The sequence below is a fragment of the Crocuta crocuta genome, unplaced genomic scaffold (assembly GCF_008692635.1).
Source record: "Crocuta crocuta isolate KB4526 unplaced genomic scaffold, BGI_CrCroc_1.0 scaffold318, whole genome shotgun sequence".
Classification (NCBI taxonomy): Eukaryota; Metazoa; Chordata; class Mammalia; order Carnivora; family Hyaenidae; genus Crocuta; species Crocuta crocuta.
In genome coordinates this window covers 2,896,006-2,921,685 of record NW_027531425.1, presented here as the reverse complement: position 1 = coordinate 2,921,685, position 25,680 = coordinate 2,896,006, and the positions used below count along the sequence as shown (strand labels likewise).

At 48.2% G+C, this 25,680-nt stretch overlaps 1 protein-coding gene and 1 pseudogene across 2 annotated transcripts; one reads left to right on the top strand and one right to left on the bottom strand.

Moving 5' to 3' along the window:
• Positions 1-386: 386 nt before the first annotated feature.
• On the bottom strand, positions 387-14,184 carry CHIT1 (chitinase 1). 2 transcript variants are annotated; one of them, XM_077772066.1, is made up of 12 exons: positions 14,105-14,184; positions 13,705-13,818; positions 12,612-12,641; positions 9,878-10,079; positions 9,226-9,282; positions 7,490-7,655; positions 7,177-7,301; positions 6,081-6,204; positions 3,992-4,177; positions 3,596-3,709; positions 2,178-2,304; positions 387-717 (listed from the first exon to the last, which is right to left on the bottom strand). In XM_077772066.1, exons 2-12 carry the CDS (start codon positions 13,727-13,729, stop codon positions 710-712), a joined length of 1,164 nt encoding a protein of 387 aa, XP_077628192.1. In that variant the 5' UTR covers positions 13,730-13,818; positions 14,105-14,184; the 3' UTR covers positions 387-709. The 2 variants fall into 2 exon arrangements, with proteins under 2 accessions (XP_077628192.1, XP_077628191.1); XM_077772065.1 differs by lacking the exon at positions 387-717 and adding an exon at positions 1,167-1,618.
• A 5,862-nt stretch (positions 14,185-20,046) lies between these two features.
• On the top strand, positions 20,047-23,949 carry LOC144238212 (etoposide-induced protein 2.4 homolog pseudogene; annotated as a pseudogene).
• Positions 23,950-25,680: the final 1,731 nt, after the last annotated feature.

Sequence of the window (25,680 nt, the reverse complement as noted above, 5' to 3'; positions counted from 1 at the left end):
GTTTGGGGACACATACATTCTGCCAAAAGGAGACGCTGCTAAATTCTTGACTTATTTGGCTCATGGAAGGTACAGAAAGGACAGAGATGGGAAGAGGGAGGGAAAGAGTGAGTGCTGGTCATGAAGAAGAGGGTTAACCCCACCCAACAGATGAGTTGATGAGGTTCTGTTTAGCAGGTGGTGGAGCTAGAAGCCAACTCTGCACCCCCAGAAGGAAACCGCCACCCCAGACCCCATTCTGAGCAGTTAAGTGGCTCTTGTCAGGACTGGATGTGGCATGTCCCCTTGGAGTTGAGACCTCAAAGAAAGGGAATGTGTGCAAGAGCAGACCTGTGTTCGGGGCTGAAGAAGAACAGATCTGTAAAGGCCCAAGGACAGGCAAGGTGTAGAAGTGGGGAAGTCATTTTTATGGCTGTACTAGTGTGAAGGGCCGGGTCACCTCCTCCCTCCCACCTGTCCCCATCTCCAGCTGCCTGCCTGAGTCCTACCCCAAAACCCCGCTTGGGTGAGTGCACGGCAAGATGGACCATTAGGTCCATCTTTTTGCAGATTTTCTTCCAATGGAATGACCAAGCTTCAACCCAAAGCTGCAAGGACCATTTGGATTGCTCCGTTATCCAGGATACCGCGTGTGCCTCCTCTTTCCAGCTCAACTTGGCCCATGTAGGCCTCACTTGTGGGCTCGAAACTGGGTTAGTCAGTCTTCGGTTTAAATACCTGTAAAACAAGGACGATATTGTCCCTACCTTCTCTGGCAAATAGAAGCAGTAGGTGATAGAAAGACCTAAAGCAGAATTTATCTCAAAGCGAGCCCTTAATACCTACCTGGGGTCTGGATTCTTATTTTAATGCGGGGTGGCCACTGCAGAGCCCTAAGGCAAGGAAAAGCTCTTCTCTGCTGCCATCAAGTGTGAATCTTGGGAATAACACCTGAGTGGGGGCCCAGCAGGAAAAGCTCTCCAGTGAGGTCATCGGGGCCTTGAAGGCTGCCCAGTGGAATCTGGGGAGACCCCACCGAAGGCCTATCACACCCTGAATGGCCTGCCTTCTCACCTGGCTCAGACCTATGCATGCCTTGTGCCACCCTCTCCTCTTGGCTTCCCCGCCATCCCAGTTTTGAACCAACAGTGTGCTTAGAGAGGCTCTTTGTCACCACACCCCGGGGCTGGGGGATGCAAACTGTAGATTTATTTTGCAAGTAAAAGGGGCAGCCCAGGAGGACCAAGAGAAAAGGAACTCAAGGCTGAGAGCAGAAAGCTTGGATACAGAAAGACCACCAAGAGGTCTGTAGGACTGTAGCCCCCAGGGAGAGCTGCCATGGCAGACTTTGGAGGGACCCCAGTGCCTGGCTTGGTGGCTGGGGCCTCAGGGGCCTTGGGCGCTCAACTCCAGGTGCAGCATTTGCAGGAGGAGCTGAACACCAGGCTCCCTGGGCAGCTTTGCTGGAACAGCCGCCCCCCTGCACAGCTATAGTAGCTGGACTGGTCCCCAGGGTTGGGGTAGAGCCCGTCAGCTTTGCCCTGGCAGAAGGTGTCTTGTTCAAGGCTGGGGCCATGCTCAGGTTCAGAAGGCTGGCCTTGTGTGGGGACTTCAGGTTCCGGCAGGCCTAAAGCAAGACCTGGGGAAACAGCGAACATTCAGCCGAATCTCCCCCAAGAGATCCCAAACCCGCAGGCCAAACACACAGGCAAGAAGGCAGACAGTGGCTCAATACCTCACCCCACTCCCACCCCACCCACCAAGGGCAGAGAACAGCCAGACAACAGCCACATCTACACCACAGCTCAACAGTGGCCATCAGCCATCTGCAAAGACCAGCCATATACTGGCGAGGGTCACTGGGGTCTTGCATTACGGGTAAGTGCAGGCTTTCTCTTTGAAGAGAGAGGGGCAAGTGGTGGCTCCCTGGCCGAGGCCCCCAGATGGAAGCCCTGGTTACCAACACCGTGGACCAGCATTGCTACAGTCAAAAGGGGAGGAAGAGCCTGAAAAGAGAATGGTTTCAACAGTTTCCTTCACTCCCGGGGTACGTTTTGGGGGGGGCACATGAAATTTGGGAAATCACAATACAGGAACAAGGTTATTTCCTCAGAAGGAGCCAGGACCTACAGTTCAGGGAAGGGAGTGTTCATACCCTAACCTTGAATTCCACCTCTGGTCCCTGGCCCCTGACTCACTCAGCTCCAGCTGCAGTGCCCAGATGAGGGGGTATGGACCCTGGTTACAGAAGAAGCCAGCGAAGTCGTCCATGTCCAGTGCCCAGACCATGGCACCACCTAGTCCCTTCTGCTTCAGGTAGCTGGCCTGCGTAAGGAGTGAGATGCAGGTGGAGGAGCCCAGCGGGAGCCCAGCCAGGCCCACCCCAGAGCCCACTTCCTTGTCTAGAGAGGGCTCTTCTTCCAGCACCCCCAGGCCATGAGCGGTCGAGGCTTCTGGACCTAGCCCTGGGTAGGAAGCCTGGACGACTGAGTCCTGATCCCTGCTGGGCATGAGTCACTCTGGAATCCTCCTCTCTCAACAGAGGCATGGCCTGGGGTGGGGGTGAGGGTGGAGGTGTGAGGAGCAGGTGGGTGTGTGCACTTCCTTAGGTTGGAAGCTTTGACATCTCTGTCTTTTCTGGGCTGAGCTGCTGTGTTTGGGGGCCCTGCCTGCTGGTTGTGAGGAGTCCGGTTACCATAGGGATGGCAAAGCTTCCCCAGAGATCTGAACAATTTCCTGTCTTGAAGTCTTTGCCTTCCCTGAGGGCCTTCTCTCCTCTACCGGATCCCTGAGGCTTTCCCAGTGAATGGCTGTATTTTCCGCCGCAAGTGGGCTTCCCTATCTCCTAAGCCTAACATGGCAGGGGGTCCTGGAGGGTAGATCTGGTCTGGAGTCCTTGCTGGCACCAGTCTCCCAATCTGGCGACTTCCCTTCCAGCGGTGAGGGCCGACAGGGTGCTTTCGGAGTCCAGCCGGGCCATGATCCCTTCTCCCATTTCCCCACCGCCAGGATCACGCTCCTTTCTCAATTCATCCAGAGGACCCACTACTGTCTGCCCTGCATCAGAGCTGACGTGAGATGTCCGCACAGACAAACCCGTGCAGATGCCTCTGCAGGAGTTCATGATCTCAGGGGGAGAGAGCATGGAAACACACAAATGCACGAGTTTTGAGCCACCAATATTGGGCAGGAGTGTGGAGTCATATAAGTAAATCAAAAGGCCTGTAATCTGAGCATGCACCGAATATTGCACTGAGCTGAATAAAATGATATATACACCTCACTGTATGTATTTCTCCCTTCATATGTCTGTGGAATTTGTATTTTATTAAATGCAAATATATATGTAATAAAATACAAATTTATTAAGTGCAAATATATATGTAATAGAATACAAATTCTTTCAAAAGTGGTACTTAACGTAGAGCAATTTTTTGTGATCATGCCTTTTCTTCATCAATAGTTGGCAAAAACACAAAATGCTATGACACGAAGAGTTGTGAAATGTTTTAAAGGAGATTCCTCTTTGGAGAGGCTCTGGATGCTATCATTCACTGTCACTGACAGGCCTGCGCCCATCCAAGACCACCCCCCTCCCAGCAGGGCTGGGCCTCACCTTGGTTTTGAAGCTCTCCACATCATCAAAACCCACCCACTGGTTGCCCTCGAAGGCATAGGGCACCTTCTGGTCCACGATTCTGCTCTTAGTGGCCCCCTTCCAGGAGCAGACCTGTTAGGAGCAGAGGGCAGAGCTGGGGAGAAGGCAGGGGCCACCACAGGAGCCCAGAGGAGACTAGAGATTGGAAAATTCCTATCTGAGGAAGTCTGGAGAACCTAGGAGGTTCTAGATTGGGTGACCTAGAACCCTGGCTTCAATGAGGCACAGGGGTTTAGGGATAATCCAAGATGGCGTAAATGGGATGGACTTCACCTGGCCAGAATTCACTCAGAAACTATGGGAGATGTACTCCCCACCCCAGCCCATACTCGGGGCCCTGTGGGGTTTTCCAACCTCATAGTAAGCCAGCAGCCCTCCCTCTTTGGTGAAGGAGCCAGGGGATCCAGGTCCCATGGCTGGGGCCCCCACTCCAGTGTTTGATGGGGAGGCCAGGGTGAAGGACCGTCCATAGGCAGCCATGCCAAGGATCAGTTTGTTGGCAGGGGTCCCCTTCTGCAGCCACAGTTGCACGGCAGAGTCCTGGTGATGGAGAAGAAGGGGCAGGGTTCATGAACTTTGCCTCCAGCCTGGTTCTGGTCATCTAAGGCTGGAGGCTTCAGACGGGGGGCTTCATGGGAACCCTTATTAGTGTCCCAACACTGTCCTGTCTTTTTTGGGTCCTGTCTTAGACCCTTGACCCCAGACAAACACTGGGGTCAGACAACTACTCAATGAGCAAATATTTATTGATGGCCCATTGTTGCCAGGCTAGATGCTTGGGATACCTCAGTGAGCAAAGCGACCAAGATCCCTTCCTTACTCAACAACTTACTTAACCTTGCTGAGCCTTGGGCTTCCTGTCTGTAAAATGGGAACAATAAAAATTGTAAGAATTAAAAGACATCATGCATGTATAAGGTCCAGGAATAGCACAGTAAAGCTGGGGTCACGCTCATCATACTCATTATTGTTGTTCTAAGTCTCACCCAGAGTACAAGAGCAGCGGACGGAGTCCGTTTTGTTTATCTCTGTATCCCTTGTGCCTTGAACAATGCTTGACACTTAGAGGCTCAAATAAGAAGAAGAAATAAAGACATGGCTTCCTCATTTTATTCTGAACAGGACTGTCCCCATCATGCAGTACTTCACGTAACACCCACAGCCTGTGACATGAGGAGGTACCCAATATAAGTAAGTGAAATAAATGAATAATGACGATTCTTCCCTCCAGCCAGGATTACAGGCTCACTTCCCCTGGGAAGCCACTCTGTTCAAGTTTAAGTCTCCCTGTTCCTCTGCACCCTCTTAGCACTTAAGTAAGGAACATTTTTCATATATTTATTTCTTTTTGCTGGTCTACATGATTTATCTTTGATCAGACGGGATCTTTTCCTAAGACACAGGTCAAGCCTCCCTGACCAGCATTATGGCACTTTGTGCAAGTTTGGAAAAGTCCCCCTCTGGCCAGAGGCACTTCCAGGCACCGGGTGTAGAGAGAAGAAGTTCCCCTTGTAAGAAGACAAAGGCCTCCCTACCCCCACCCCCCTCCCCAGCATAGATCCAGAGTGCTGGTGGGACTTCAACTGTCACCTGTCAGCTGAATGCCTTTGGGTATCTCCCGGTTAAGCTGGGATGGCTTCCCCCAGGACCCATACAGTTTTCCCGATGGGGGTGGAGGGGGCTGGGCTCAGTGTGAATTATGGATGCCTGACTCAAGCACCCAAAGATGGCTCCCTTATTTGTGAAAGACCCACAGAAGTCTAGATTGTTCTACCCCAGCTCGTATGCCAGGATGTGGGCTCCCCAAAATTAAAAAGCATTTTAACTTAGAGCTTTTTTCCTCTGTTTTAAAAGAAGAAATAATATGGTTGTTCTTAACTTTGAAAATGTAGAGAGGGCTTATAAAAACCCTCTAGGCTGCGTGGCAGGAAACCGCCACTCATCCTAGTCTGAAACCTAACCTGCCTTTTCCAGGCGGTGGAGGGGGTGGAGACGGCTCTGCCTTGAGCTGCATCCACGGACCTGTTACCAACTTGGGAAAGCTCCCACCTCTGGAAGCACCTTCCAGAAGGTCAGTCAGTGACCAGGAGCGAACAGTTACCTGTTGTCTTGAAGAATATGGGGTAGAGGAGGTGAAGGAAGCGAGAAGTCATTTTCGCTGGGCATTCAAGCTCAAAGACAGCTTCCTGAACAGTCCTTGCATTATTTGATGTCGTTAAAGTGGTTTGCTGTGTCAAACATCAGCCGGGATGCTACAGGGAAGTAAGGCTTCCCCTCAGCACTGGCGCAGGATGGGAAAATAAGCAAAGAAACGAAAAGTCTTGGCTCTGTGCCCTGCTTGGTTATCCTGCCTTTCTTTTCCAGTAGGGCCTCGAGGCTCAAAAGAGGCCACCTGACAGGGCCTGTGGATGGGGGGTCCTGCCTCACCTCTGCAGCCACTCACCACGTTGAGTTCAGCCGCTTCCCCGCTCTCTCCCTGCCTCTTGTAGAGGGGGCTGTTATGTCCTGTGGTCTTCTCATAAGAGCCGTGGAAGTCGTAGGCCATAAGGCTGATGAAATCCAGGCTCCTGCAGGAGGCATGGAGAGATGGGTGGGGGGTGGTGCTAGTGAGCAGTCCCTCCCAGCTCCTCCCTGCCCTGCTCCTTCCTGCCCTCAGTGTATGGCCTGGGTGGGACCCTGATGGTAAGAGGCAGCCTACAGGCTCCTGCCTGGCTCTGGGAGAGGGGATTAGACAGCGCTCCCTAGGTCCACCCAACTTCTGAAGATGGAAGCCATTGTCCTTCAGACTGTGAAGTTGGCAGCTCCTGTCTTTGGCATCCTCTCCATAGCACCCTTAGGATACCTCGTACTCTCTTGTGTTTTGTTTTTTTAAAAAAAATTTTTTTTAACGTTTATTCCTTTTTGAGAGAGAGATAGAGTGTGAGTTGGGGGGGGAGGGCAGAGAGAGAGGGAGACACAGAATCCAAACCAGGCTCCAGGCACTGAGCTGTCAGCACAGGGGCTCGAACCCACAAGCAGTGAGATCATGACCTGAGCCGAAGTCAGACACTTAACCACTGAGCCACCCAGGTGCCCCAGGACACCTTGTACTCTTACTGTTTCAGAGGGAAATCTAGCTCAGTGTTGCTAAAAGTTCTGTGTGCACGTGAATCACCTGGGAATCTCATTAACGCACGGTATCCAATTTGGGAGGCCTGGGGTGGGGCCTGAGATTCCGCATTTCTAACGCTCAACACCTTGGGGAGCAGAGAGCCAGACAACTGGTTCTCTTGGCTTCACTCTTGGGCTCCCAGGGCGCTTGATGTTAAGACGGAGTTCCCAAGGAAAAGGGAAAGGGTTCCAAAAGAGAGAATCCGGAACACTGGAGTAGGCGGACCCAGTGAGCAAATCCTTCCTGGATCTGCTGGCAGAGGGGTAGGGCTTTCCCCAAACGATACCTTGCAGGTGAACATCTGCTCTACTCCTGACGCAGCTCAGCCTGACCTTGGTCTCTCCCACCTCAGAGAACACACGTCCCACGCCATCTGCCTGAGACTCACTGGGCAATTTTGTCCACCTCGTATCCAGCCTCTATGTTCTTTCTCTCGGCCGGGACGGCTGCGCTCAGAAGGAGGCGTTCCTTCCCTGAAGTCTGGGCTTCCCGCTGGAAGGCACTGGCCAGGTCCTGCAGAGATAGTTCACAGTGAACATGGAGGCCCCTGGGGGCCCCAAGCAGATGCTCACTCTCAGGAGTCTCAAAACTGACCACAGGGCTGGTCTGTGTTATGCAAGTACCCGAAGCAATGGACCCTGGGGACAGAGCAGCATCCGCGTGCCCCCACCCCAGGCTAAGTGGGTGGCTCCCAGCCATACCTGCACCAGGGCTGTGAAGCGCTGCTTGTCTGAAGGAGGGCTCCCCCGGCTCCCTGGGTACTCCCAGTCAAGGTCAAGGCCATCGAAATCATATTTGCGCAGAAACTTAATGGCCGAGTTAACGAAGGTCTGACGGTTGTTGGCCGTAGCCACCATATCTGTGAATCTATGAGGTGATGAAGGGCGGTATGGGCCTGCCTTGCCAACAGGATTCCACTCTCTCCCTCATAGGCAAGCGAGAAACTACACAGGATATTTGTGTGGCTGGATGGTTAGGCCAGGAGGATGCTGGGAGGGCTGCTTCAGATGTTGCTGGGAAATTTGCTATTGACTTACCAACCAGGCCTAAGAAAAGGGACAGTCTAGAAGAGTGTCCGGCCCTCAGGGCGCACTGACTTGCCTGGAGCTCTGCCTCTCCAAATTCGCTCTGCAAGCCCTGCTCAGGGAATTGTCCTCCCCTGAATCAGAGGTGGCTGTCACCCAGCGTGGAGATTTAGAAAAGTGGAATCAGTTTCTTTTTTTTTTTTTTTTACATGTTTTATTTTATTTCTGAGAGAGAGAGAGTGTGAGCAGGGGAGGGTCAGAGAGGGAGATACAGAATCTGAAACAGGCTCCACTCTCTGAGCTAGCAGTCAGCACAGAGCCCAATGCGGGGCTCAAACCCACGAACTGTGAGATCATGACCTGAGTTGAAGTCAGATGCTTAACCGACTGAGCCACCCAGGGGCCCCGGAATCAGTTTCTAATATGAGCAGAAAGAAGTATGAGGAGCCAAGTAACGTGGGAGTCTGCGGCTTTCGTTCTGTGGTGGGTTAACATGGTAATTTTCTTTCAACTCAGACCTGTAAAGTGCTTTGTTACTTTGTGCTGTTACTATTACTAGTCTGGAGCTCCTTAAAATCCCAGGCTGTCCCAAGAACCCCCACCCCACATCCTCCTGATTCCCAGGGTCCCTATAAGTGTCTCAAGGTTTTTGTAGACTGATGTTACTTTAATGGGTTTTCTAATTCATTTACTAATTTAATTAATAGCAGTACTTCTTAACTGGGTCCCTGTGGCTGGGAACCCCAGGCTAAAAACCCCCTCATTTCAATGAAAGATCTGCATATAAATAGTATTTGGGGGAAGGTTTGTCATAAATGTTATCAGGTTTTCAAAAGGGCTCATGATCCAAAGAGTTTTAGAAAGAGTAGTTTAGAACTTTGGGAACCATATATTCTGGACTTTCTCGGAAAAGTCTAGTTTCAAATATCCCATTCCATTGTCTCCACAATTCCTCAAAAATGTCCTAGAAATGGCAATATTTTGGCATCCGGGCTCACTCTCACAGACAGTCTTTGACGCCCAGAAGTAGAACAAAAATTTTCAAACAAGATAACCTGTTTCAGAGCCCAGGAAATAGTGACACTGTATGTTGTCTGAGATTAGTTGGGACTCTCCTTCTACCCATTTCATGGAGGAAGAGACTGAGGCCTGGAAAGAGGCCAGAATTTATCCTGTGCTCCTGGCAAGACTGGATGTGTAACAGTCAGAGCGAAGCCCCCTCCAGAGCCCTCCCAATGAGGCACCATAAGCCCAGGAGGAAGGTCAGCCCCGAGAGTCCAGGCCCCCCTCCGGATCCCCTTCCCCTAACTATACTTCCACCCGGCCCGATTCCCTGACCAGGGCTCTCTCTTGCCAGTGAGTCAGGTCACCACCCAGGAGCTCTGCCGTACAGGGGCCCGTGGCCAACTCACTTCTGAGTGCCGAAGTTCCAGCCCCCGATGGAAAGCAGTGTCTTCATCTTGGGATTCCTGGGAAAGATAAGACAAATGCCAGAATTTGCAGGTTTTAATGCCCAGCCAGCTCCCCGGGCTCACCTCAATGACTGAGAAAGCAAGGGGTATGGGTGCCCTGATGGGCACTGATGGGGTGAGGGGAATGTGTAAGTCCCTATGCATAGATCTTGAATGAGGGGAGCTCTAGACCAGGAAAGAAACGGCATGCTCTTGTCTTCAGGGGCCTCCTATCTGGGTGGGGAGACATACACATGAAGAACTCAGAAAGAGAGAGATCAGAGCATATCTGCAGAGTGGCTTTGTCAAGCTGGTGATAACACGTGAGCTGAAAAACGCATAGATTTTAGGAGGAAGAAGGACATACATTCCCAGCAGAGCAAACAGTTCCCCAACTCAGATCCCACTTAGACATAAATTGGAAGGGCCCTTAAGGAGTCCCTGTCTACCCCTACTCCTCCCATATAAGCACAGGAAAGCCCAGAGAGGTGATGTGACTTGCCCAAAACCACACAGCAGGCCGGTCGCGGGATTGCAGTGCTGGGGAAGGTTTTTGGCTCTGGGAAGGGGCATCTGCCTCCACCATCCCCCATCCCCCTCCAGGGCAGCTCACATCTTCTTCAGGCCATTGAACTCCTGGTAGAACACCTCATCATTCCACTCTATAGAGCTGAGCTGGTGGTTGGTCATGCCCGCAAAGGCATAGATGAGGTGGGTGCACATATTGGGGTTCACATCCTTGGGCAAGAAGCGAGCAGCTCCCTGTCTGTACTGGGCCCAGTTGGTGAAGTAGCAGACCAGCTTCGCAGCCGAGCCTGGTCATTCGGGGCAAAGAAAGGAAATGGTGGTCAGAAGGGTCTGCTGAGGACTGGCACCCTCTACCTAGCGCCGGAGGGTGTTAAACATGATGGTTGATCTGCTGAGCAGGGAGGCAGGACTTTCAAGATCTAGCTTGGAAGACTTCAGAATGTTAATTAAAATGCGAAGACATAAAGTAGCAGAGAAGAGGCCCCAGTTACAGGCCCGAGTCTGTGGTTTAGTCTTGCTTTAAATATTTTACATTTACTTCTTATCTCTTGCAGAGAATCTGTTCATGAATATTGCAGATAAGGTTCTAATAAAGAGCTTGTTTTATCTAGGAAAAGGCAGCTTGTTTTTGGAGTCCTCAGAAAGTTTCTGGACTTNCAGCGAGGGCCCCCACTGAGGTCGGTGCTATGCTAAGTTGACCAGATAACCAGAAAGCAAGAACGCTGGTTTTTATTTCTGCATTTGCCAGAAGTGCACTTGGGCCAATTGCTCCTTCCGCCCTGGCCCAGGGTCCCCACCTGAAAATAACTGTGGTCTCTGAGGGCTCTTCTAGGACTTGTTGTCTATGAGGGTATGATTTGCACAAGGCAACATTTTACGCCAAGGACTTGGCAGAATGGTGAGTTTGTACTGGAGCACACCTATGGCCAGTGTCTAGACCCTAAGACTTCTTTTTGTCCCAACAGAGTCTCTCTGCAGTCGCCTCCGGCCTCCATTTGGCCATTGAGAGATCGGGAGAAGGGGGAGAGTGTGCAAAGGGGCCACAGGGGAACCCAGTGCATGAAGGACTGTCTGGGACTCCCCTGTGCAGACTGGTGGCTCCCAAAGGAGAAGGTGGAGTCGTGGGTCATCACTGGCTCTAGCCAGAGGCCACGTAGGAGTAGATCTTGCCAGGACTTGCCAGTGGGGGCTGAGAGTATAGCCTGTAGTAATACAGGAGGAGAGTTGGTAAACTCCCCAAAGCAGAGGGTTAATCCAGGGACCACATCTTAGACCATCTAGGAAGAAGCCCGGAGACTCTTCTTACATCATACCCTGTCATATCATATTAACTATCACGTGGTGCCTGGGTGGCTCAGTTGGTTGGGTGACTGATTTGATTTTGGCTCAGGTTATGATCTCATGGTTCGTGAGGTCAAGCCCCACATTGGACTCTGTGCTGCCAGCACAGAGCTTACTTGGGATTCTTTCTCTCCTTCTTTCTCTGCCCCTCCCCTGCCAGTGTGCTCTTTCTCTCTCTCAAATAAATTAAAAAAACAAAACATTAAAAAAACATTATGCATGGATTTTCATACTATAGAGGCAATAAAGTATGGTGGTTAAGAACAGGGTCTCTGGAATTGTAATGCCTGGCTTGAAATCTCAGCTCTGCAGCTCTCTAAGCAGGTAACTTAGCTTCCTCCTCCACACCGTGAGAACAGTCCTTGTTCCTACCTCCAAGGACTGTTGTATGGATAGCGAGTTACTGTATTAAATACCCAGAACAGTGCTAGCAGATAGTAAATTCTGTTCTAAGTGCTTTACATATGTTAAGCCTTCATTCACATAAAACTCTGTTGAACATACTATACCACATGCCCAGAAGTAGCTTGGACTTAAATTTTTTGGGAAATCTTCAACCTTTCTTCCCTATATTTGCTATTTCCGTGGCCCCTTGCTGTTGTCTCCTGTGAGACCAGGAGGAGAAGTATTTGTCTAATGTCACAGCCCAGCCTCAGGATGAGGGTCTGAGAAGCCAGCATTCCTGGGACCACTGACGCACAGGGAGTGGGGTGGGGTGGGAAAAGAACGCTGGAATACAGTTGCTGAACATTCCCCAGAGATCTCTCTCCCATCTGATACAGGAAGAAACCCTCCTGGGTCCGCAAGCCCTACATGCAATCAGTCCAACAAAAATGGGGGTGTGTCGTCCGTGCTGAGTTATGAGACTGGGGCACAGAGCTGGGCAAGGCTTGGGTTCCTCGCCTCCGGCAGCTCACTGCCTGGTCGGGAGGCGTCTATGCCAATAATTAGCAACACTGACAGACATACTGGAAGATGTGTTCAGAGATATGAGAGCACAGAGGTTGGAGCAACTGACCTCAGGAAAGACCTGCATCAGGTAGACATTTACCCTGGCCTTGTGGTCATGCAGTTCAGCTAGTGGGTAAGGAGGCAAGAACTTCCCAGGAAGAAGGTGTGGGGCATGAGAACACTTGCCAAGGGGCTGAGCTTTGGGGGAAAGGACTCACGGCAAGAAGTCTTGGTGTGGGGTTGGGGGCAGGGCTGGAGGAGTGAGTGGGAAGAGTAGTAGAGCCCAGGGAAGGGGCTGGGGGAACCCAGGGCTAGCCTCAAGAAAGGTACCCCTTATCGGGGTCCAGCTCTTGATTTTGGCTCAGGTCATGATCTCACAGTTTGTGGGTTCAAGCCCTGCATCGGGCTCTGTGCTGACAGCAAAGAACCTGCTTGGGATTCTCTGTCTCCCCCTCTCTCTGCCTCTCTCTCTCTGTCTTTCAAAACCAAAATAAACATTTAAACAATGAAAGAAAGGCTCCACTTACCCCACTGGATCATCAGCAGAACTATCAAACCTGTAACAGCACAAGAGAGAAGGCGGAGGTTAAGAGGTTATTTGCACTTTCCCAGGCCATGTGTGCCTGTTGAAACACAGGGGGTGGAGGTGGTCAGAGAGTGGTAGGCCCAGGATGGTTTCCTGCCAATCAACCTTCCTCTGCGTCCAAAAGGGACCCAGGAGGGCACTCTGTCCATCCCTTCACCCAGACCAGATGCCAGGGGAGCCTCCCTGGCCTAGACTGGTCCTAGAGCTGAGTAAAGTTTCTGTGAGCTGAGGTTGCCCCTCCCTTGAGCATCTGTGGAGGGCAGTGCGTATTTAGAAAGATTCTAAGAAAACCACTGACTTGTGAGACTTTCAGAGAGCAAGGTTCCCTTTTGGAACAGGCAGAAACCCTGTCCCGGTGCTGGGAAGAGTCCATTTGGAAGGGCTGGGCCAGGCCTCCCATCTCTCAGGGACGCCTCTGTGCCCCTGCTCCCAGCCACTATTTACCACTGTCTGCTGCTTTCCCGCCACACCTCACAGGAGGTTAGCTGAGTTCCCAACATCCTTGGAGACCTAGAGCTCAGCAGGACTCCTTTAAAAAGATTTATTTCACCTTTCTGGTGACCTTGGATTTTCCCATTCACCTAATAAAGCCTGGGTGAAATCTCGTAAGGACACCCAAGGTCCTGGCCCCCAGGCTGCCCACTTTCTTGCAGGACAGCCAGCATGGCGTTGGGGAAGAATTTGCTGGCAGTGGGCATCTCTTGGATAAGGGCCAAAAGCAGAAGCCTAAGAACATGGGAAAGACAAAACCACCCACTGTGGCAGTGTTCATGGACCCTGGGCTTCCAGGACCCACGGGGGTGGGGGATGGGGTGTAAAGAAAGGTTCATTTCATCTCATTAAGAAAAGCCTTTCCTTCCAACACAAAGGCCCCAAAGGGGGCCCACTGGATAGAAGCAGAGGAAGGAATGGAATAACTCTCTGAAGCTCTCCTGAATCCTGTATTTTTGCAAACAGCACCAAGAAGCCACCTCACATACACCTCCTCCCTCCCTGCCTTACAGCCCTCACTGTCCCTGCCAGTGCCTACTCACCTGCCCAGGCCACGGACCAGGCCATGGTGCTGGCTCAGCACCAGACTCCGGCCTGTGCAACCGGCTCTCTAGGCCCTGCTCTCCTTTTATCAGGCTGCCCTGCTCCACCATAGCCTGGAGTGTTGAAATCGGGGTGGCAGAGGCGGGAGAGAGAGGTTAGGGTGTGGCATGGAGGGCCGGGATGTCACATGGCATGGGTTGGGCAAACCTGACACAATGGCGTTTAGCAATTCTTGGCTTTCTGGAACAATCATGGAGTGTAAACTGGGGCCCTTAACATTACCAAACCGGGAGGCAAAGAGAGGAGGGCAGGAAGTGCTTCTAAGCCTCCTGCAGGACTAAGATGGTTCTGATTTCTTTGGTGTGAGTTGGTGAAGACCATCAGTGATCTATCACTTACCGGGCTTTGGAGGAAGGGGAATGACTCACAAGTCAGGGGTGCTGGGCTCCAGACCAGCCAGCTTGCTTGTTTCTTCACTGCCCCCTCTGGAATTTATGTGCCCTCCCTGTAAGATGATGGGGTTGCAAATATAATAAATATTTCACAAAAGTTATATTTCATTACTATCCACATGATAGTGATATAGTTTATCCATTGATTAAGAAAAGTACATGATGACAAACAGCAACTACGAACTTAGTAATAGTTTTAAATGCCTTCCAATTGTTTGCCTTTTTTTTCTTTTTTAAGTAAATTCCACGCCCAACACGGGGCTTTAACACACGACCCCGGGATCAAGAGTCATATGCTCCACCAACCAAGCCAGACAGGCGCCCTTAAGTGCCCGGTATCTTATGAATCATAGAGAACTGTATTAGTTTCCTATGGTCGCTGTAACATATTTCCACAAATTGGGGGGCTTAAAACAACAGAAATTCATTCTCTCTTCAGTTCCGGAGCCCAGAAGTCTGAAATCAAGGCGTTGGCAAGGCCATCTCTCCTCTGAAGTTTCTAAAGAAGAATCTTTCCTTGTGCCTTTCAGCCTCTGATGGCTCCTGGTATTCTTTGGCTTGTGGTGACATTATGTCAATCTCTGTCTCATGGTCTTTCCCCTGTGTCTCTTCTGTTGCCTCTTAGTAAGATAATTGTTATTGGATTTAGGGCCCACCTTAATCCAGGGTGACCTCATCTTGAGATTCTGCAAAGACCCTTATGACAAATAAGGTCACATTCTGAGGTTCTAAATGGAGGTATCTTTGGGGGGGTGTAGTGGGGAAGAGGACCATACAACCCACTCTGGGACCTAATCGTGTTCATGTTGCTTGTTCTGTCTACAGACAAAGTGTGGTACGTGCATGGACTCCAGGGTCCCAGGCAAAACTTGGCAGCTTTTAGATGATCCGATCTTTGGTCCTTGACCTTAGCACGAGTGGCCTGGATGGCTGAGTGGGAATGTTTGGGGGCAGCAGGCTCTGGGGTCAGGTTGCCTGGATATGAACCCCAGGTCTGCCATTTAGTATCTGTGCAACTTTGAGCAGGTTCCTTAAGTTCTCTGAGCTCCAATTTCTTCATCTGTAAAATGAAATGCCCAGAGAACTGTTGTAAAGGCACGACACGCTGGTATTTGTTATTCCTGGTTTGGCCCAATCTGTGTGTATGTGTCAGAGACTGGGGCCCTGGTAACCTCTGCGAGGTCCTAAAGAGGGTGGGACCCTCGTATCCAGTGCCCCCAGGCCCTGTGTCCTCTCTTTCCTGTGGCAGCCTCTTGTTTTGGTCATTTCTGTTCCCTTTTATATGGGGGTCCTGCAAAGGAGTCTGCTCAGTGTCACCTGAGATCTACAGAGGTGCCTCAGCTCCTGGGCTGTGAGCGAGAAGGGGAGGGTGAGTGTGGCCAGTAAAGGTTGCTTCACCAGAGAGGCTGGTGGCCTCCTTCACTTGCCTGCCACCCCCATATACATACACATGTCAGCTTGAGATTTTCTGACTCAGCTTCCTGTCCCCAAGAGGACCCTGCACTGCAGGGGCCCAGGGTTCTGAGTTGCTCCAAATACTGACCTGCCCTGATTCATCTGGAGTCTCTAGTGTACCCAGTAACCCACCATTAACATCACTACCTTGACTAATGCAGCTGATCTCCTCCCCCTTCCTCCTCTTCCCCCTCCTCCCCCTCCTCTCTCCTCTACCTCCTCTTCCCTCCTCCCTCTCCTCCTCCTCCTCCTTCTCTTTCCCCTTCTCCTTTTGATTATTATTATAGTTTTCTCTTTTAATTTTTGTCCCAGACCATTTCACCAAAGGAAAATAAGTAGAAACCTAACACATGAAATAAGATCCTTTAAGTTGCTCTGCTAAAAATCTGGTGAGGCTCAGGAGCCCTGACCCTTGTCTTCTAGACACTAAGATCAACACCTCCTCAACATCAACTCCCATGGGCACCCCTGTGGGGGAAGAATTTGCCTTCAGACAGGTACCCCGGCAATGCACATATGTGCCCTATTTCCTGCTTCTCTTACCAACAACAAGTTTGAGCCTGAGGCGGCTGGCAGCAGCGGGTGCCAGAACCGAGAGCGAAGGATCAGGTCCAGGTAGAGTGGGTCAGGATGGGAAATACAGTCTATTCACCCCCCCCAAGTTTCCCCCCCACCTGTCTGATTGAGATACCCAACATTCTGCACAGACTCCTTTCCTCCTCTTTCCTTTTCTCTTTCTTCTTCTCTCTCCCTCTTTTCTTCCCTCCCTTGTTCTTCTCTCTCCCTCTTTTCTTCCCTCCCTTGTGTATTTCTACACATAATTATTGATGTACAATAATGTCCATTACATTCCTTGCAACATTCGATAACATAACATAAACCTAAAACAGGCTTAGGTGTTGCCTCTTGAGCCTGGAATTCTCTATCCCATTAAAAAGGAATCGTGGGAGGCACCTAGGTGGCTCAGTCAATTGGGCATCCAACTCTTGATTTCTGCTCAGGTCATGATCTCATAGTTTGTGAGTTCAGGCCCCGCATCGGGGTCTGTGCTGACAGTGCAGAGGTCTCTCTCCCTCTCTCTGCTCCTATCCCACTCGTTGCGATCTCTCTCTTTCTCTCTCTCTCTCTTAAAATAAATGAATAAACATTAAAAAAAAAAGAATAGAGGGACTGTTTGGCTTGCTCAGCTGGTGGTGTATATGACTCTCGACTCTTGAGCCCTATGTTGGGTGTAGAGATTACTTAAAAGTAAAATCTTCAACAAAAAAAAAAAAAAAAGAAAAAGAAATAAAGAGGGGCCCTGGGTGGCTCAGTTGGTTAAGCGTTTGACTCTTGATTTTGGCTCAGGGCATGATTTCATGTTTGTGCATTCAAGCCCCAAATCAGACTCCAAGCTGACATTGCAGAGCCCACTTGGAATTTTCTCTCTCTCCCTCACTCTGCTCCTCCCCTGCTCTCTGTCTCTCTCAAAATAAATAAACTTTAAAAAGAAAGAAAGAAGAGAAGAGAAGAGAAGAGAAGAGAAGNCCAAAGTAGCAATTACAGGAATAAAATGATATAAGACAAAGCAAATGGGAGAAAGGACCAAACTAGATGAGATGTCAACAAATGTTTGAACATGTGTTCAAATGTTCACCTTGGATGATGAACACAGAATGAACAAACGGAACCAACTCAGCAGACCGGGAGAAGCCGAGACCTCAGACTGCGGGTGATGAGCCCACAGGAGGCAAGGGACGCCTGCCAAGGCCCCCGGAAAGCCACGGGAGTTAGCAGAATGTCATGGAGTAGGGCGAGGCTGGCAATAACAAGTATGGTGAACTGTTAGACCCCCAGATCTTCTAGTGACCTCGCCTGTCCAAATGGGCTCTGCCCAGCCTCTGTGGAGCCTGCCATAAAATGCAGGCAAGGACCAGAATAACTGTAGACTTGGGAGCACCTTGCTCAGCACAGAGAGGAGTGAGAATGTGGATGCCGGACTGAAGACACAGACTGATGACTGGACAATTCCATTGAAGTCTGCATGCGGGATGCTCAGACCCCAGCCCTTCCCTTCACTAGAGCCCCAAGCCTGGCATTGAAAAGTTCCTCCCAGGGAAAACTGATAAGGAAAAGTTAAGGAAGCTCAGACCACCAAAACTCAAATGCCATCTGGGGGCCCCCAGAGGAATCCCCATGTCCTGGTCCCCTCACCCCAAGATCGGGCCTCAGATAAGAAATCACCCAAGCTCTCAGAGCTTCTGATCGTGATGACTCACTCTTGCATATGGAGGAAAAGCCAGGATCACCAGACACTGGATGAAAGCATCCCCATGTGAAGGATGGACCAAAACAAACAGAAAAAAAGGAACTTAAAGAAATCAGAGTAGGTGGCAGGCAGGGGCTTCTGATTTTTAACCTGAGACAATTATGTTCTGACTATTAACAAGGAACAAACATTACTTTCATTATTTAAAAAAATGTGTTCACGTGCCTGTTTGCTTCCCCCAAACTTGAAGTTGAGACTTCTTATCACTCAAGGTTTTAAGCATGTGTGTGCAGCGGTGGTGGCCTTGCACTTGGGACCTTGGACCAGAACTTGCTGATCCCCCCTGAGATGGGTTCCACTCAGCCTCTGGGGAGCCTGACAGGCAGGATCAGCCAAAAGAAAAAAAAAACAAACCCGCTCCTTGTGGAAACATCTCAGCCCTAGAAGGGTTTCCTCAGCTCCCACTCAGAGGTTGCCCACAGGCTTCTATTTCAGGAGCTTCCACCCACCCCTGCCTGCTGACTGACTGACTCCAAGTACGTGCTTCCTGTCCTGTGGGCTTCCCAAGGTCATCATGGGATGCTTTATCACATGCCCTGGGCTGTGTTGGGCAGGACCCGGCAGGGACACGTCATATATCATGCCCTTTGTAAACGTGTTTATAAGTCTCACTCTCAATTCTGGGCCTTGGAGTTTTTCCTTTAGAAAAAAACCCAAAAACTAGCATGCCCAAGTTTTGTGTATTTCTTTCATCTTTTAAAGGAAACACTCTCATATGTTTATTAATTGACTCTACAAATTTCATAAGCTGGTAGGAACACTTAAATGGTGACTGTGATGAATTGCTGAAGGATGAGGGCGGGCTAACTTGAGAATTAATAGCAGCTGGGGGTCCAGTGTAAGTAGTGGTGTCACATTTATAGACCTTCCCTCCTTCCCTTTAGAAGCCCTACTTGTTCCTCACGATAAAGTTTAGAAACAAATCTCTTCGGTGTGCCTGGGTGGTTCAGTCATTTAAGCATCCAAATCTTGACTTTGGCTTAGGTCATGATCTCACAGTTCATGGGATCAAGTTCTCTCTCTCTCTCTCTCTTTTCCTCTCTCTCTGCCCCTCCCTCACTTGCATGCATTCATGCTCTTGTGTGTGCTCTCTCTCTCAAAATAAATGAGAAAGAAAGAAAGAAAGAAAGAAAGAAAGAAAGAAAGAAAGAAAGAAAGAAAGAAGAGAGGAGAAAAAAAGCGGAGGGAGGAAGGAAGGGAGAGAGGGAGAGAGAAAGAATCTCTTCACATTCCCTGCAAGGGGAGGGGGAAAGCAACAGAAAGTAGTACCCCTTGAGCACTGTCCATACCAAAAGCTTGTCCTCTAAGAGAAGCTTTTTTTGCCAGAGCCCTATCTGAGCTGGAGAGAGTCAGTTAGTCCACTCCAGCCCCTCAAGCTTTGTCTTGTAAGGGGAGAAAACACAAAAGCTAAGAAATTATTCTGAAGAGCACAGCCCAGACACTCAGGTCCACTAAAAAACTGAGATTTCATCATAAGATTATAGAATGTGTCACATCCCCAACAATTTACCCCCACATCAACAAAGCTCCAGTATGATAACAATGGATTACAACTGAGAGAGCTGTGTGCCACAGACTTTATTTAAGAAGCAGTTCTAAAGGAGGGGTGCCTGGGTGGCTTGGTCTGTTAAGCATCTGACTTGACTCTTGATTTCAGCTCAGGTCATGATCTCACGGTTTGTGAGTTGGAGCCCCACATTGAGTTCTGCAGCTGACAGTGTGGAGCTTGCTTGGGATTCTCTGTCTCTGCCTCTCTCTCTCAAAATAAATAAAAATGAACATTAAAAAAAAGTAGGAGTTCTAAGGGAAACCCAGAGACAATAGAGGAGGCAGAAAAACAACAACAAGGAAACTAAAGGAAACTGAAGCCTCTGGTACTTAGACCCACACCAAATACAAAACAGAGGCCAGCTCCTTGCTGGACATTATGTTAAAAGTCTTATTATTTCAGTTTCTATTACCTGAGGTATCATCTCTAACTTGCAGTGAAAAAATGACAAGACATCCTGAAGGCAAGAAAAAAACCAGAGTTTGAAAAGAACCAACCTCAGGACACAGATTTTGAAATGATCAGATATGGAAGTTATGATTAATAGGTTAAACCCTCTAATGAAAAAGTAGACAACATGCAAGAACAGGTGTGTGTGCAAACAAGAGGTGGAAACTCTAAGAAAGAAGCAAAAGGAAAAGTTAGAAATGAAGAACCCTGTAACAGAAATGAAGAACGCCTTTGACAGGCACATCAGTAGACTGGACACAGCCAAGGAAAGTTTCAGTGAGCTTGAAGACATGTCAATAGAAACTACCCAAACTGACATAGTTAAAGAAAAGAAGAATTCTAAAAATTGGAATAGAATGCCCAAAAATGTGGAACAATTACAAAAGGTATAACATACATGGAATGGGAAATGTCAGAAAGAGAAGAAAGAACGGAACAGAAGAAATATAAGTAAGAGTGGCTGATAAATTTCCAAGTAAGAGTGGCTGATAAACTCCAAAATTAATGACACACTCCAAACCACAGATCCACCAAGCTCAGTGTACTCCAAACAGTATAAATNGGGGAATACACCTAGGAATATTATATTCAAACCGCAAAGCACCAAAGACGAAGAGAAAATCTTGAAAGGATTCAGAAGGAAAATACGCCTTACTTTTAGAGGAAAAAGGGTAAGAATATATCAGGGGCACCTGGGTGGCTCAGTAGGTTAAACATCCGACTTCTGCTCAGGTCATGATCTCATGGTCCGTGAGTTTGAGCCCCGTGTTTCAGCCTCCCTTCAGGCTCTGTGCTGACAGCTCAGAGCCTGGAGTCTGCTTCGGATTCTGTGTCTCCCTCTCTCTCTGCCCCTTCCCCAACCACACTCTGTCTCTCTCTGTCTCTCAAAAGTGAATAAATGTTAAAAAAATTTTTAAAAAAGAATGATATCAGACTTCTTATCAGAAGCCATCAAGCAATAAGAAAATGGAGTGTAATATAAAAAGTGTAAAGAGAAAAACCCATTAACTCAAAATTCTGCATCTAGTTCAATTTTCCCTCAAAAGTTAAGGAGCAACAAAGTAGTCAGACAAATATTGAGGAAATTTGGTGCTTGTAAGAAGTGTTGAAGAAATTCTGGGTACCGGAGTGGCTCAGTTGTTTAAGTGTCTGACTCTTGATTTCAGCTCAGGTCATGACCTTGTGGTTTCTGAGATCAAGCCCTGCATCGGGCTCTGCACTGACAGTGGGGAGCCTGTTCGGGATTCCCTCTCTCTGACCGTCCCCGTACTTGTGCTCGCTCTCTCTCTCTCAAAATAAATTAAGAAACTTAAAAAAAAGTGTTAAAGAAATTCTTCAGAGGGAAGGAACATGACACAGGTCATAAACTCAGATCTATATAATAAAAAGAAGAGCATCAGAGAAGGAATAAATAAAGGGTACAATAAAATCTTTTATGTTTTTTATTCTTCATGGGTCTAATAGGTAACTCTTCAAAGTAATAACAGCAACAATGTACTAAGGGTTTATAGCATATGGATAAGTGAAATGAATGACAGCAATGTTACGAGGGAGGAACTGGGAATATTCTGTTGTAAGGTAGCTGCATACTCACAATGTGGTATAGAGTTAGTTGAAACTGGAGAAATGTTAGTTATAAATGTATATTGCAAATACTAGGATAACCACTAAAAAAAGTTTAAAAGAAGTGCATGATGTGCTGATGTGCTGAAAGAAAAGAGAAAGTGCAATCTTATGAAATGTTTGATTAATACTGGAGAAGGCAACAGGTGGCTGAGCGCCTGAGTTCCGCTCAGGTTGTGATCTCACGGTTTGTGAGTTTGAGGCTGTTGTCAGCGCACGGCCTGCTTTGGATCCTCTGTCCCTCTCTCTGTCCCTCCCCCACTCACACACACACACTCTCTCTCAACAATAGATAAACTTTAAAAATAAAATAACATAAAACTAGAAGGAGAAAAAAGGGGGAAAGATTTTAAAAAAAAAAAGTGTGACTAATAGAAAACAGTTACCAACACGGTAGATAGTAATCCAATTATATCAATAGTCACTTTAAATGTGAATGGTCTAATTAATACATTTCAAAAGTTATAGACTATCAGAATGGATTCAAGAACAAGGCCCAACTATGTTGCTTATAAGAAATCCATTTTATTTTTTTTATTTTTNTTTCCCATCTCAGCAGCCTCCTTCTCAAATTTTTCAATAGTTCTTTTGTCGATCCCACCACATTTGTAGATCAGATGACCAGTAGTGGTAGACTTGCCCGAATCTACGTGTCCAATGACAACGATGTTGATATGAGTCTTTTCCTTTCCCATTTTGGATTAGGTTTAGCGGTGGTTTTCACGACACCTGTGTTCTGGCGGCAAACCCGTTGCGAAAAAAGAGAAATCCACTTTAAATATAAAGACACAGGGGCGCTCTGGCTGGCTCAATCAGTTAAGCGTCTGACTTTGGCTCAGATCATGATCTCATGGTTTATGAGTTTGAGCCCTACTGACAGTGCAAATCCTGCCTGGGATTCTCTCTCTCCCTCTCTCTCTGCCCTTCCTCATTCTCTTTCTCTCAAAATAAATAAGCTGTAAAAACAAAATAAAAATAAATATAAAGACACAGACAGATAGAGTAAAAGTGAAAGGATGGAGGGGCACCTGGGTGGCTCAGTTGTTTGAGCATCCAACTCTTTTATTTTTTTTATTTTTTTATTTTTTATTTCAGAGAGAGAGAGAGAGACAGTGTGAGTAGGGAAGGGTCAGAGAGAGAGGGAGACACAGAATCTGAAACAGGCTCCAGGCTCTGAGCTAGCTGTCAGCACAGAGCCCTATGCGGGGCTCGAACCCATGAACCCTGAGATCATGACTTGAGCTGAAGTCGGATTGAGCATCCTACTCTTGATTTCAGCTAAGGTCATGATCCAGGGTAATGTGATCGAGCCCCTTGTTAACTCCACACTGAGCATGAAGACTGCCTAAGACTCTTTCTCTCTCAGGGCTTCCATTCTGAATGCTTGATTCCCTTCTCTGACCTTGTTAGTTTCCACTTGGAGTATCCTTTTTCTTGAAGAGAAGATCCTTCATGATGAAAGATTTTGAGACGCTTCTCTCTCCTTTGTGTAGTTGGTAGTTTGGGTGGTGAAGAGATGGCTGACAGGTGTCAAAATCTTTTTCCAGGACTTTGTCAGGAAAATCAAAGACTCCTTCTAGGGAATTTGTACCATCTCAAAGCTAGATGCTCAGAGAGAGAGAGGAGCAGCGTCAAAGGAGGGCAAGCAGTGTCCTGACACAGAAGATGGACCAAAGTATAGAAAGGAAGCAAGATAAGGAGCCACAAATCATTAGTAGAACTTTCCAGTGCAGGATTTGGAGTCATGGAGCATTCTAGTTAAGTCTCTTCTTGTTTCACCAAGTGTTTATTTCTGTACTACAGTCAGTAACAGCCCAAATTATTGGTGATCCATCACTACATGGAGATGTTTGGTCATGGCAGGAATTCTTCCTTTTGCCCATTTTCAGGAAGCTCTTTGGATGCTTCCTCTGTCTGTACAAAGTTGTCAATGGCATTTCTTTTCAACACATAGCTGATCTAGCCTTTGAGGTATCAGGGAGGAAGTCTTCCCCATTCCCAAGTCTCAGCCAAATAATTGCTGTTCTGCTCTTCAACCTTTTGCTGCAGGTTCTTTTCCTCATGCAGGGCACGTTTGTGAGTCCCTTTCCCATCCACCATGTTGGTCTGCTGGTTAGTCTTCTGCATATGTCCCTTCTCTGCTCACTGGACTGCTGTGAATATCGTTGGTTCCATAAAGGAATGGAAATGCACCAGCAGTTGTCAACCATAGAAAGGAATTGGCCTTACTACTTTGGGTTTGGTTTGCCTTTGGCTTTCCTCACGGCAATGCTGTCCTCATACGTTCTCAGTGGCTGCCTCTTCTCCAACCTCTTTTCTCTACTCATTATCAGCAGCAATGAAGCAAAGACCCCTGGCACAGCATAGCTTTTCCAGTTGTGCCTCTTCTCCTTGGTGGTTTTCTTAAGCAACAGACTTTTCCGCAAGACGGTCTACATATAATCTGCCCTGAGTAGCTCAACCTCTGCAGAGAAATTCTCTTCACCGCATCTGTCTCCTGCCAAAGTGAAGGCTACAGCAGGCCACAGAGTCGCCTGCCATCCAGAGGGGACGGGTGGGATTGGAAGGAGGCTGTAGCATCTCTTATTCTTGTCATTTCCTCCACCAGGAAGGCAAGACCCACTCTGCCAAGGGCCCGCTGCACATTCCCTTCTCTATGAGGAACTGGGATTCTTGGCACTGGTGCGTGTAAGGCAGAATCTTCCTGACACGAGTGTGTGGATTTTTAACACCGATGAGTCTGAACGGAATGCAGGATTTTCTGCAGCTCTTTTCTGTCACTTGCCAGCCCCCAGGGCCTGGACTGATTTGAAGACTTTTTTCTCTCCCTCTGCCCTTTACCCTCGTACCTCCCGTTCCTACCTTCTGCCGCCCTTGGATGAATGGATTTTGTCATTTTAGCTGTTGTATTTTGTGGATCTGTTATTTTTTGTTGTTTCCGTGTGAAGCACATATATTGGATGTGGGAGGCGAAGGAGCATCTCATTTGCTCCTGGTCTTTCCCTTTATAGCCATCACTGTCTTGTTTCTTGTAACTCGGGTTTGGTTTTAGTCTCTCTTGCTCCACTGCAAAAAACAAGCCCAAAGAGATGGGACAGGAGGGAGGCCTTACAGCCAGATCTGCTGGGTCTTGAGGAGTGAGTTTTTTCTTCCCCTTGAAGGGGAAAAAGCTTTTTTTCATTGATACGTTTCAAGTTCCGCAGCTGTAGGGAGGTACTAGTTTTGGACAAGTGTCACTGCAACGTCAAATGCTCAGAGAACAGCCACATTTTTTTTTTTTTTTTTTACAAATAGTTTATTGTCAAGTTGGTTTCCATATAACACCCAGTGCTAGAGAACCTCCACTTTTAACTCTGGAGGTCTGAAGTGTGCTTTTGGCCACTGCTGGGTCTGTCTGGCATTTCAAAGAAATAATTGGTGCTGCAAATAGGAATTGAAAAGGTAAACTTGTTCTTTGATGTTTATTTTTAAGAGAGATAGAGAGAATGAGCAGGGGAGGCTCAGAGAGGGAAGGAGACAGAATCTGAAGCAAGCTCCAGGTTCTGAGCTGTCAGCACAGAACTCAACACAGGGCTTGAACCCAGAAACCACGAGATCATGACCTGAGCCAAAGTCAGATGCTTAACTGACTTAGCCACCCAGGAGTCCCTGAAGGAGTAAACTTATTAAACCCATTAAGCCTGTGGGGAAAAAAGATTCAGGGGCGCCTGGGTGGCTCAGTCGGTTGAGCGTCCGACTTCAGCTCAGGTCATGATCTCACAGTTTGTGGGTTCGAGCCCCACATCAGGCTCTGTGCTGATGGCTCAGAGCCTGTTTCAGATTCTGTGTCTCCCTCTCTCTCTGCCCCTTCCCCACTCATTCTCTGTCTCTCAAAACTGAATAAATGCTAAAAAAAAAAAATTCATTCTCTCTCTCTCTCTCAAAATAAATAAACTTTAAAAGAGAAAAAGTAAAAAGATGGAGAAAGATATCCTATGCTGGTACTAATAAAAATGAATCTGATGCATATGTTAATTTCAGACAAAGCAGACTTCAGGACGAGAAAACAAGAACATGAAAAAATGATCAAAGATAAAGAAGGACATTACATAAAGATAAAAGTGTTAATTTTCCAAGAATACATGGTAGTCCTTGCACA

Excerpts from the sequence above, each read along its gene's own strand:
- CHIT1 (XM_077772065.1), bottom strand. The coding sequence starts at position 13,729 with ATGGCCTGGTCCGTGGCCTGGGCAG. Across the intron at positions 6,205-7,176 it reads GAGGTGGACAAAATTGCCCA|GAGCCTGGATTTCATCAGCC; the intron begins GTGAGTCTCAGG and ends TGCCTCCTGCAG. Across the intron at positions 4,178-6,080 it reads AAGCGGCTGAACTCAACGTG|GACTCTGCCGTGCAACTGTG; the intron begins GTGAGTGGCTGC and ends CTCCATCACCAG.